The sequence below is a fragment of the Eumetopias jubatus genome, unplaced genomic scaffold, assembly GCF_037043125.1.
Source record: "Eumetopias jubatus isolate StellerSeaLion01/CBP00866 unplaced genomic scaffold, mEumJub1_p1.0 scaffold_1, whole genome shotgun sequence".
Taxonomy (NCBI): Eukaryota; Metazoa; Chordata; class Mammalia; order Carnivora; family Otariidae; genus Eumetopias; species Eumetopias jubatus.
This window is the reverse complement of record NW_028274807.1, coordinates 194,376,890-194,388,997: the sequence shown is the minus strand read 5'-3', so window position 1 is coordinate 194,388,997 and position 12,108 is coordinate 194,376,890. Positions and strand designations below refer to the sequence as shown.

At 42.8% G+C, this 12,108-nt stretch overlaps 1 protein-coding gene across 2 annotated transcripts in view; it reads right to left on the bottom strand.

Moving 5' to 3' along the window:
* Window positions 1-12,108, bottom strand: part of ERC2 (ELKS/RAB6-interacting/CAST family member 2) — a 936,802-nt gene that overhangs the window by 211,090 nt on the left and 713,604 nt on the right. For both annotated transcript variants that reach the window (XM_088022015.1, XM_088022017.1), the window contains 2 exons: window positions 11,372-11,519; window positions 9,763-9,891 (listed from right to left, as the gene is read on the bottom strand). In XM_088022015.1, the coding sequence (XP_087878141.1) occupies window positions 9,763-9,891; window positions 11,372-11,519 (277 nt within the window). The remainder of the gene's footprint in view (window positions 1-9,762; window positions 9,892-11,371; window positions 11,520-12,108) is intronic.

The window sequence follows — 12,108 nt, the reverse complement described above, 5'->3', positions numbered from 1 at the left end:
GTAAAAACTCAGAAATGTCAAGTACTTTGTAGGAGAGAGCCATTTCTTAATTCTCTAAAATCCTTAAAACAACTACAACTCCAATATTTCAACTTTTGGGCAACTAATCTTAAGGAAAATAACAGAAAAAAAAGATTATATACTGAGATGTTCATCAAGTATGATTATACAAGTGAAAAACTAGAAACAAATTGAAATTTCAATAATAGGAGAATGATAAAATTAATTATGGCAATGATGGAAATCATACAACCAAGATATATGTTTTTGAAGGCTTTTAAGGACATGGGAAAATGTACAACATTAAATGTTTATAAGGCTAAAAAAACTTTATTATGTAGTATGTCATGTCTTTGTTCAAATATGTATGTAGACAATGGAATGTAGGAAACTATAAATCTTAATGACAGTTATTTCTGAATGGAGGGATTATGGGTGATTTTAGATTCTTATTTACATTTTCTAAGTTTCTATAATGAGCATATATTATTTTTATGATAAAACATTTATTTGTATGCTTTCAACTATGGAAAAGTATCATTTACATAATAAGGATTGTTGCAAAATTAAATCTACTTTTTAATATCATGCATTACAATGGGTTAAAAAAAACAGCACATCTCGGAGATTCTAGAAGTTTTAACTCTGCCTTTAGTAGCACGTTGCAGAGAATAAAAAAAAAAAAATATGGCATCTTCCCAAAAAGAATACGCAGTTAAGTAAGAGTAAAGATAAACCACTAGAAATGTTAAATGCCATGTTTGATAACCGTCTTTCTGCACTCATGAGAGGGGAGAGAGAATATCCCCTTTCCTGCTACAGTATTATTTGAAAAAGCCTAAAAAGAGGTAATTCTGAAGCCAGGGAAGGGCAGTTTGCACACCACTGCTGATCAGTAACAAAACCAGTGTGATTTAGACACAGTTATGCAAGGGGCAGTGTGAACAAAAGGGAGGAGAAAAAGGACTTTTCTTTCATTTTGAAATTCAGCATCAGGAAGACACAAGGGCAGGAAGTCGGATCTTTTTTCAATTCATTTGAAATGATAAGGTGAAGACAGGCCTGGAAGGACTTTTAATTATACGATGAGAGGAAGGAAAGGAGGGAGGGAGAGAAAAGAGACCGGGAGAAACCTGTTTTATATGTGAGATGATGAAGAAGAAAGTGGAAAATGGAGGGGGAAGAAGGCTTCCAAGCAGCTATCTTGAGAAGGAAACGCTAAGGCTACAAGAGGCAAGTGCCAAGATTTCATATAGGGAAGCAGAAAATGTGGCACACTTGATCAAGCCCGTGGCAACCCCTTCCCTATGGCAGCCAGTGATGCCTGGTGATGCAGGAAGAGATAAGTCGCCCTCCCCAGCCAGCACATGTGACCTCAGGTCATGGTAGGAGCCGGCAGGGGGCCTGTAGGAGGAGCTGGGAGTGGTGCTAAGGGTCACAGGATAAAGCCTTCTTTTTATATTACTTGTTAGCCCCGTTGCTTGGGGGCTATGACCTAATAGGGTATCGCTTCAACCTGGGGACCTGTGCTGAGAAGAGTATGGAAGAGCTTTGGAGTGAGACTCCCTTCACCAGTTGTGGTGTCTTTGCCTAGTTCCTGGACCTTAGTTTCCTTATCTCTGAAATGGAATTAATAATACCCGGCTTTCAGAGTTGTGAAGATTAAACGAGACAATATATTTAAAATCCCCAGCCCAGTGCCAGGTGTACAGCAAGAGTTCAAAAATTGTTAGTTTCTCCCACTCTAAAAAGTGAGTAGAAAAACTGTCACGAAGAGCAAGAATGATGCACACATTACACTCACACTTAAGCCCTCTTGAAGCAATGTCAGTCTAAGATTCCCCCAAATCTACCCTGTGCAACAGCTGGATCCCTCCCTTACCAAAGTACAACGGCTTCCTGGTGGCCGACATCTTGGAAACTTGCCCCATATACACTCTGCTTTGGTGGTGGATCTGAATGTTCTTGGAGGCAGTAACGAACAGGTTAAAATCGAGGGGATTTCAAACATGTCTAATCCAATAAGAGGCTTGGTAAAACATGCGTTATCACTTAAAGAATAAATGTTTAAAAATAGAGCACAGATGTGAAATTTGAATAAAAAAAGAGAGAGACAGCGCGTGAGAGATCTTCTTGGCATTTGTATGCTATTCTCTGTTTTGGTCACCTTCAGCTAAGCCTGTTATTCTAATGTGCTCTGCCAACTGCTAGATGCTGCAGGGGGTGCTTCAAATTACAGAAACAAAGTTGGCAAATCACTGAAATTTAAAAGTCAGACCCATCTTTCCCTTTCTGTATTTCTAAAAACGTGGCAATACACTGATAAAGTTGGTCTTTTCAAGTTTTTCTACTTAAAAAGGTATATTTAAGAAGTAAAGAGTAAGCTTTTCTAAAACTAGCAATTCTTACACTAGAATCCTTAAATACTTAAGAGAAAGAATCATGGATAGGCATCTGTCACCAAAGGTAGACTATGGATGGCCAATCATAAAATTCATAGGAATTCCTACTTCTGTGGGAAGCATTCCCTGACCTCTCCAGCAAGCAAAAATTTTTGAATGTCAATAGCACATCTGCACCAAAAAATAGCAATTTTCCCTGTTATGTTTCATGAGCTAACATCTGTCATACTGGTGGTAGAGATGATAAAAACCCAAGGCTTGAATCACAGACCTGTACCTCTGAAACAAATAATACATTATATGTTAAAAAAAGAAGAAGATAGTAGGAAGGGAAGAATGAAGGGGGTGAAATCGGAGGGGGAGACGAACCATGAGAGACAATGGACTCTGAGAAACAAACTGAGGGTTCTAGAGGGGAGGTGGGTGGGGGGATGGGTTAGCCCGGTGTTGGGTATTAAAGAGGGCATGTTCTGCACGGAGCACTAGGTGTTATATGCAAACGATGAACCATGGAACACTACATCAAAAACTAAGGGCGTAATGTATGGTGATTAACATAACATAATAAAATAAAATAAAATAAAAAAACCCAAGGCTCAAGGGCAAACTCACTATGTCCTTCTGTAGCTCAAGAAGGCCGAACACAATCTCACAAGGGTACTCCATGAATGTTTAGGGAAGGGAACCAAAGTGGTTTTTAAAAATATGACTTTATTCAAATGAAAGACTCAGAAAGTGGACCATCAGAGTCAGCTTGAAGCTCTGGGAAAATGCACCTCTAATAGAGATTTGGGAAACCTGTGGAATCGCTGAGAAAATTTTTGCCTTCACACTCTGAGTGCTATTTTGTGTTGCAAGTGGACAGCTGGATGGATACCCTGAGCATGAGGGCTGAGGCATCAGCTACTCAGAGTAGGGAAATGTCTAAGCAGAGAGAGCAGTCTAGTGTCCTGACCGATTACTTGGACACTAGGAGGAAACTTTTCAGTAACACTGAGTACTTCAGGTTTTACCTCCTTGAGAACGCACTGCCCTTGGCCTGCCAGGGAGGGATCTGAGTATTTCTTTTTTAAAAGGGGATTCTCTAGAACATACTGTAAAGACACTTTGCATTGAAATCAATGATAAATAGAGATGTGCCTAGATCCCACCAGTGGGACATGAACAGCTTAACCCAAAGTAAGTCTGCAGTGAAAACCAATGCATTTGCATTTCAGCAATTCGATCTGGGGCAAGTCTGTGATGCATTACAATGCTGGGATCAAATCAAGCTTTTCTGGAGCTCATCCAACCAAAACACGAGGCTATGGGAACCCTACTGCATAGAGTTCCTCCACTGCTGTTTAATTGTGCTCACCTCCTGAACCGTAAAGTATAATTAAAAGTCATCTGCATACAATGTAATGGAAGTGTAAATAGGAAGCACAACCATGTGTGGCCTCAAGCAGGGCGGTGGGGGTGGGGCGGGGGGGGGGGTGATGCCTGACCAACCATCCCACTCAGGCATTTCCCACTTTCCCTGACAGGATGGTTCTGCTTCAGCCAAGGTCCAGTTTCACTAGGATTCCGTCCCTACAACCAGCTTCCCTGAACACTTTCCAGGCCAGCCTACGCCATCTCCCATTCTTGGCCACACCTATTTGGCTAATTCTTAGATGTGAGTCTGATGACCTTCTGAACAACACAGGGGGAGGGGGAAAGCTACCCAAATAGATACACTATGCACACCTAGCATAACCTCCAAAATGTTGGCCTGGACTAGCCTCTCCTGGTCTTAATGCCTTCCTGTTCCCAAATGCCCAATATGTTTCCTGGTAGCCAAAAGCAATGCCCAGAACTGGTAGGAAAGGGAAAAGAAAACCAAGCACAGTTTATCTCTGATCACAGAAGTATTCTAACCAGTTCTGAGAAATAAGCTGGTTCTAATTTTAGCTAAACAATAGTGTCTGGCCCTCATTTTAAGAAGGCATTTTCATTAAGGATGTGCATATCACTACTTCAGCACACAGGGGAGCATTTGGGAATAAGGCTTAGGGGGTAAGATCTAGTTTTAAGCTTTTTTCAAAAACCCCTTAGCAGCAGAAAAAAATCCAATGATTTCAGAATTAATTATTTTGATGTCAGTCCTTTCTTTAAGGGTAGAGAAAAAGAGTTGGGGGGAGATTGGATCCAAAACACAAAAGAAGGAAAAATGGTTATTTTTAATAATATTTTTCAGAACTAGTCTCCCCATGGGAAAACAAACAAACAAACAAACTTAACTCATTCCCATTGGAGACCTTCTCCCAAAATTGCAAAAATCTGGAAGCCAGATTTAAAAAAAGAGCTAGAGTAAAAGTGTCAGAGGTGTGTGCTTATGAAGAAATGCAATTTGGAAGAGTACAACAGTTGGACAGACTTATCTGTCTACTACCAAGCTATGATTAATCCTTTATCTTTTTTATGCAACAGAAAGTTAATCTGTACTGCTCTCTCAGTTTTATACCTTGCTCAGCCTAAAACCAGCCCCAATGTCAGCACCCGAAGAGCGTCATAAAGATTCTTTTGTTGTTAAGCATAGTTGGAATTTCTGAACTCATTTCATATCACCTTCTCTAGCTCTCTTGACAGATGTTTAACAGGAGTTTAGGTATTTCTAGGCAAATTGATTTATGACACTCAGAGGTTTTCAGGGATGAAGTAGAGGGCCCTTCATAACAGCAAGTAACCTTTGCCACATACGGAAACTCAGTGACATTTTATTCAAGAAGAATCCCCAAATTTGGAGGGGATTTGAACTAAAATACAGAGAACAGATTCAGAAGAAAGGTTCAAAATGGCCACCACTGCACAAAATTCAAGGATGGAAAAAGGCATCTCCATATCTTGCAACATGACACCATTTTGTGGTCATCACTTGGCAAAAAAGTCTCATATCTTCTACCAACTCCTACAGGTGGCGGCTGCCTGGAATACTGGGAAGAATCATAATGCTAAGTTTTGTCTAAAGTCGTGATTGATCAATAACGTCTCTCTTTTTTTTTTAACAAGCTGCCCTGGCAATTCACCCACTCATTAATTTATACTTTCAACAAATATTTACTAAATGCCCACTATGTGCTAGCAATTGTGCTAGGCCTGGAGAGAAATGGTCAACAAAAAAAGTCACAGGGTCACATTCTTAGTCCTCATGGAGCTCATAAAACTAGCAGATAGTTACTATTCAAATAATCACAAAAACAAATGCAAAATTGCATCTGTTACAGTGCAATTAAGTGATGTACACATTCTATAGGAGCACCAAACTAGAGATTTGACATAATTGAGAAAGTCCCAGAAAGCTTCCCTGAAAAAAGTGATGTTGGATTGAGATTGAATGGGTGAATGGGCATTAACTAGGTGAGGAAAAGAAGGAAATGTATTCCAGGCAGAGGGGATTGCACTGCATGTACAAGGCAGAGCGCATATTGGTTTGAATGTGTCTTTATTGCACCAGTAAAGGAAGCCAGGGAAGATTTTTCAGCAGTAAGGGCTGGAGAGTGATAAGTGTGAGATACATCTTTAGAAAAGATCAAGATTCTGCCCACTGAGGTTTGTGAATCTCTGCCTTGGCCTAGAGGTAGGCTGCACTTCCCCTAGGCATAGCCATCACCCTGAGTAGGCCAATGGCATGGTGGTGGCCATTAATGACCACCTGCCTGTCTCCTTACAGCAAGGAGAGTGCAGGATTTAGACTCCAGTGGTATGTTGTTGAGATGGCCAGAAAGTCAGGGAGGGCATTTTGTCAAAGGGCTCTGTTCCTACTCAAAAATCTCACTAGCCATGACAAGCAAATTCTGGTATTAGTTCTTCATGGCTCCAGGGGAAATGGCAATGCTTTTTACAAACACAAGCTATGCCCTGGGACTCCTTAGAAGCTGAAGGCAGGGGATCTGGAGAGTGGGCTCAAGTAAGGCAGTCTTAGGGCACTCTGAGTGGTACCTGAGAGCCCCCCCTGCTCTGAGTTTGCATGGCTCATGTCATGTGTTTTGTTCCTAACTGCAGAGAACTTCTGCTCCAGAAGTACCACCTTCAGCAGATCCTGCCCAAGAGCCCTACACATCCTATCCCCACCCCATTACTGCTCTGACAGCTCGCCTCTTCACCTCCTTGCCTACTCTACTCCAGCCACACTGGTTTCCCTGTTCTTCCCCAAACACACCAGCATGTTCCTGCCTTAGGGCTTTTGCACTAGTGATTCCCTCTGCCAAAACACTCTTCCCCTAGATATCTAAAGGGCTCTCCCTCTCTCACACCTCCTTCGAGTCTTTGCTCAAGGGTCTCCTTCCCAATGAGGCCCATTTGTCTACCCTATTTTACACTGTTACCATGTCCTCAATCCTTCCCTGACATTCCTCTTCTCCCTTATACTGGTCTACATTGTTCTTTTTTTACCATGTAATTTGCTTATTTGTTATGTTCAGGCTTATTGCCTTTCTCCCATCCCCCCCACCCCAATCATTAAAACATAAGCTCCACTAGGAAGGGGTCTTTATCTATTTTGGTCACTGATGTATTCCAAAAATGCCTAGCCATCCCTAATACACGGAAAGCACTCAATGAATATTGTTGAGTTGAATTCCAACATGGTACTTGGCCTCACTAAGCTATCCATACCTTCTCACCCTTGTGCCCCTAGGCAGCTTGGGAGCCACAGGCTGAGGCATTGGAACTTGATTCCTCTGACAACATCTGTGAGGTGTGGGGGCTAATCCATGGCTCACACTATTGCTTTAAGGATGCAGTATCTAGCCTAGCTAAGAGCAAAGTGTCAGCACTTCTACAACTCAGAAGCCCAACCCTGCACTTCTGGGTATGGGTGGTATGTATAGGTATGGTAGTTGCATCATGTGGTCTCTTGGAGCCTTGGTTTGATCAACTCAAAAATAAGAATGACACTCTCCTCATTGCAGCAGATAAAATAACTGTTATGGATGAATCCCCAGCACCTGGCAGAGAGCCTGGCATATGGCAGATATGCAATATGTTGGTTGGTTGATTATGAGGAAAAAGTGAGATAATGTTTGTAAACTTATGTATACATAAAGCACTTGGCATAGAGCCTGGCATGTGGTAATCATGCATTCACTCACAAAATAAATATTTATTGAGCGCCCGCTATGTTCTTGGCAAAGTGCAGTAACTGTGGGGATTGTTGAACGAGCTGCCAATGTTCAGTCACAGGGAATGTCATGGGCAGTGGAAAGACCTGCATGAGATGAGCTGAGCGGAAGGCAGCCTGAAGAGGGTGGCATCTCTTGTGCGCCAGTCTGCTTCAGTATCCTCACAGAACATTGGGCAGATGAACACCCAGATCCAGGCCTTCCCCTCCCATTGGCCTAGCCATCTAAAAGAGCTCTGCCCTGGTGTTATGCACAGACAATGAATCATGGAACACTACAAAAACTAATGATGTAATGTATGGTGATTAACCTAACAATAAAACATTTAAGAAAAAAAAATAAAAGAGCTCTGCCCTCCCAAGTCACTCATGCAGGTGGTGACAGCTGAGGTCTGGGACTTGTTCTCCCAAGGCTTCCCTCTCTGACTGACTCTATGTGACTGCAGACACAAACCAAGCACATTTAATAAGCACTATGAGCCTCTTCAGTGCACACTGGGTGCTAGTGTCTATGGTTCCTGACATGACTGTTTACTGCTCCCCCAGTGCTTGGGCTTTAAGGGAGGGAGGACCAGGAACACTTAAGTACTAATGTCTGTCTGCTCTTTTTCCCATAGTAGCTCATAAATATACAGCACCTATTATGTGCTAGGCATGTGCAAAGCTCTTTATATACATTATACTCACAATACTTTGAATTAAATTATTAGCCCAATTTACAGACAAGGAAACTGAGGTTTAGGGAGGTTTAGTATTTTGCCCATGATCACACAGCTAACAAGTGCTCAAACAAGAGTAGCCCTAAGCAGTCCAACTCTAGATGGCAGCTGTCAAATACAGTCATGGTTGTACAGTCATGGAAAAGGGTCTTTTCAAGCATCATGGAATGTCCGGCTGTGAAGCCTGAGCAAGGCACCCAACCTCTCTGGATGTCTGGTTCTTTCTCCTCTAAGAGCATCAGCCCTTCAATTTTGTTGGGAGTTGCTGAGACAGTGTATGTAAGACCTTTACACCCATGCCTGGCATGTGGTGAGAACTCAGAAGTATTAGGAATTATTGACATGATCAAATAGCTTAAGCCTAAGCGCTCTAGGCAGAACCCACCCCTTATGAATAGCCAGAGAACATTCTTCAATGGCATCTACTTCAAGCTTACAAAGGTAAGGGGACCTCACAGGTTCTGGAATACCCTTCTGCTTGTCACTCTGAATTCCTTTCTGAACCTGATGGGGTATGTGTGGACTCAGGTGGACTATCCAAAACTCAAGCTCTATCGCTTATAAGCTGTGTGTTTTAGGCTGGTTATTCCACACTCTGAGTCTCAGTTACACCCCCTGGAAAAGGGAAGTAATCTGCCACCCACACCACAGGGCTGCTGTGAGGACCATGGGACAAAGTTCCCGAGGGACACTGGATACACATCCTGGCACAGAGCAAACACTCAATAAAAAGGGAGCACTTTTATAAGCCAATTAATCATTATTCTTAGAATCATATCATTTACAACAAGGGTACATCAATTCATGTGCTTTTTTTTTTTTTCCCCTCTGTTGCCTACAGGGTGTGGGGAAGGATTTCAAACCTAAATCATCGAGGAACCCATCCTTCTCGTTGGCTGCCTTCTTTTTTCCCACACAGCCCTTCAGATCCTGCCTTAGTTCAGGCGGAAGACTAACTCTGCATGGCTGGGGTTTCCCCAATGTGCCCCATGATACCCAAAACCAAGCCTGTCGTGAATAATGAAGGCTTTGTGCAGTTTCCCAGGAGCAAATTGAAGGGCTACACTCAATCCTTCCTGGAATCCAGGAGTGCATTTTCATGATGCTGAGAAAGAAAAAAAACAGTCTTAAAAAAATTCCTTATTGGGAAAAGTAGAGGGAGATTTGGGGAGCAAGGTATCTGAGAGACAGAAAGAAAAATATAATTCACTATGCCTGACAGTAAGGCCTCTGGCAGTCTTGGCTATTTGCAGCAATGCCAGGCCATTTCAGAAGAGCTGGCCCCAGAGGGTAGCCACCAAGTCTGGAACCCTTGGCAAATACATAATAAATGAAATCACATTACAAATCAAGATATAATGCCATCATCTATGGTCTCAGGATTTTTGGGCACCAAGTACTGTAAATCATTAAAAGAGGTAAAGGGCAAGGCAGGATGTAGCTGTTATGCACCTCCCAACCCCCACGGTGGGGGCAAGTGTCTCCTTAGCTACTGACTGACCTGAGACCTTTGGATCATGTATGCATCGTAGCTGGACCCGTGGTACTTGGCCGTAATATCTGGGCTGTAGCCAGCATCACAAGTGCATGGTATATTCGAGCTCAGGGGCTGTTTCTTAGGTCTATATACCTGTGGGAGAAAGCTACAATGGTTAGGTGCAGGAGGGGAGGGCTCAGGGCTCACAGGGAAGGAGTTAGGAGAAAGCAAAGAAGGGGGCTTGTCTTGACTTTCTGTGGCCAGGTGGGTGGAAACCCAGTGTAGAAGATGCACAGCCCCAAACTAAGAAGTCAGATGTAAGCGGTTCCCAACCCCCAGGGCCAGCACTAGCGAGGCATGCTGCTCTGTGGAATGACCCCGATGTCTGGCAGTAACCGGGACCCTCCCTCTGCAGGAGAGGGCACCCAGGCATGGCAGTGGTCTCTCTCTCTCAGCAAGGCAGCCCTATGAGAAATGGACTCTTGTTTAGGGCCAAAGGATGCCTTTTCTTTCCTGAAGACGGAAAGGGTTGGCCCATTTGTGAAGGGAAGGGACTTATTTCTTTGGGCTTCTCTTCCACTCACCTTGCACTCTATGCCTAGATCACCCTAGCAGACAGAGAACCCGTCCTGGGGGCTGAAATTGATGTGGACACACTCCATGTGGCACCATGTGGCATTTAGAGAGCTTCAGAGCCACATGTGGCCCAAGCTAAGATGTGACAGCCACCTTGTGAGACCACAGACCACTGAGCCATAATATATGCTGAGTCGGTTTCACAATGAAGTTAGAATCCCAGTGAATATCTTTAACCATTGCTGAATATCTTTAACCAAAGCCCCCAAGTTATATATGGAGAAGAAATAAGGTCTGAAGATTTCAGGAATGATTTTGCAATATGCTTCAGGTGTAATTTCCATTCAAACCACTTCCAGAAAACCCTCCAAAAAGAAAAGAACTGCTTTCTGTACAAGTTAGGACTTTGCCCCTCCTTCATTTTCCCCTCCTTTCTTTTCCCTCAGAAGAAATACAGTGGCCTAGAGAGGAGGAAAAAGATGGATAATTGAGTAAATAGGTGATTGAAAAAAATGTTTAACTAAATAATGGCTGGGGAGGTCTCCAAGCATAGTCTGGCAGTGCTAGGGGCTGGGAGATATTCCTTAGTCGAAAGGTCCTAAAGGAACTAGTTGAAGAACCAAGGTTGGAAGTATGGAAAGAAAGAAATCTAAAGAACTGGATGAGGAGAGTTACTGATGGGGCCCAGAACGTGAGCAAGACAGAAGGTAACGAAGGTGCCCAGAATTTAAATAGTAGTTTCTAAGATTTAGTCAGAAATCATACAAAGTCCACTGGAAGGAAGAGACCTGACAGCTATTTCTGGGGAGATGATGTGAATATAAAAGAAAAGAAAATAGCACTGGCTGCAAACCACACAAGCCCAGGCACATGCCCATAAACACAGAAAAGCAGTAAAATGATGTCCCAGCAACAACCTGGGCCATTTCATTCCTACCTGGTTTTAGCTGCTTGAGCCGGCACGATGGACATGGGAGGATGAAGAGTAGCTAAACCCAGAGAAAGCACCCAAGGCCCCAAAACCAGCAAAACACACCTTTCGTGCAGGAGGCCCCACCTGCTGCTTTAACTGATGCACAAGTCGATCTTTTTCCCGCTTGAGGGCCATAACTTCTTCCTGTGTCTTTTTCTTTTTGGAAGCAGACAATTCCAGCAAGGCAATATTTGCATCTTTCTCACTGATTGCTGCAAGCAGTGCTTCCTGTCTGGTAAAATAAAAATTATTGTGATTTTTACGAAGTATAAAAAAAAATAATTGTCATTTACAGTTGAAATGAACCATAGAACACTGTCTTAATGGGAAGGAATTATGGACAATGTTTAAGACAAACTAACTCTTTTGATTCTCAAAATGGACAAAGTATTCTGGGTCAGAATCCCTAAGACACATGCACCAGTTCCTCTGAAGGAGTCATCTTTCATGTCTTTGTCATAGACAAAGCTGCAAATTAGAAATGGAGGGAGTCAATCTGAGCATTCACTTCTAGGACACTTTAATCCATCCACCCATCCAACCATCCATCCACCCATCCAGCCATTGGCCAAGTAAAGTTCTAGGTACTCCAAGACAACCCAACAAAACTGGCCAACAATTTAAATATCAATATCATTTTTTTTCACGCAAGATTTTCTTTTGAAGGGGCAGAGATATTTAGTGGGGTAGTGCTTTCCATTCTCAGTGTAATTAATGATGCTTTCCTGCTATTCCACCAAAAACCATTCCTTCCTCAGCCTTCTTATCTAGTAATTATACCACCATCCACTGAGTAGCCCAAGCCCCAAACCTAGACGTCA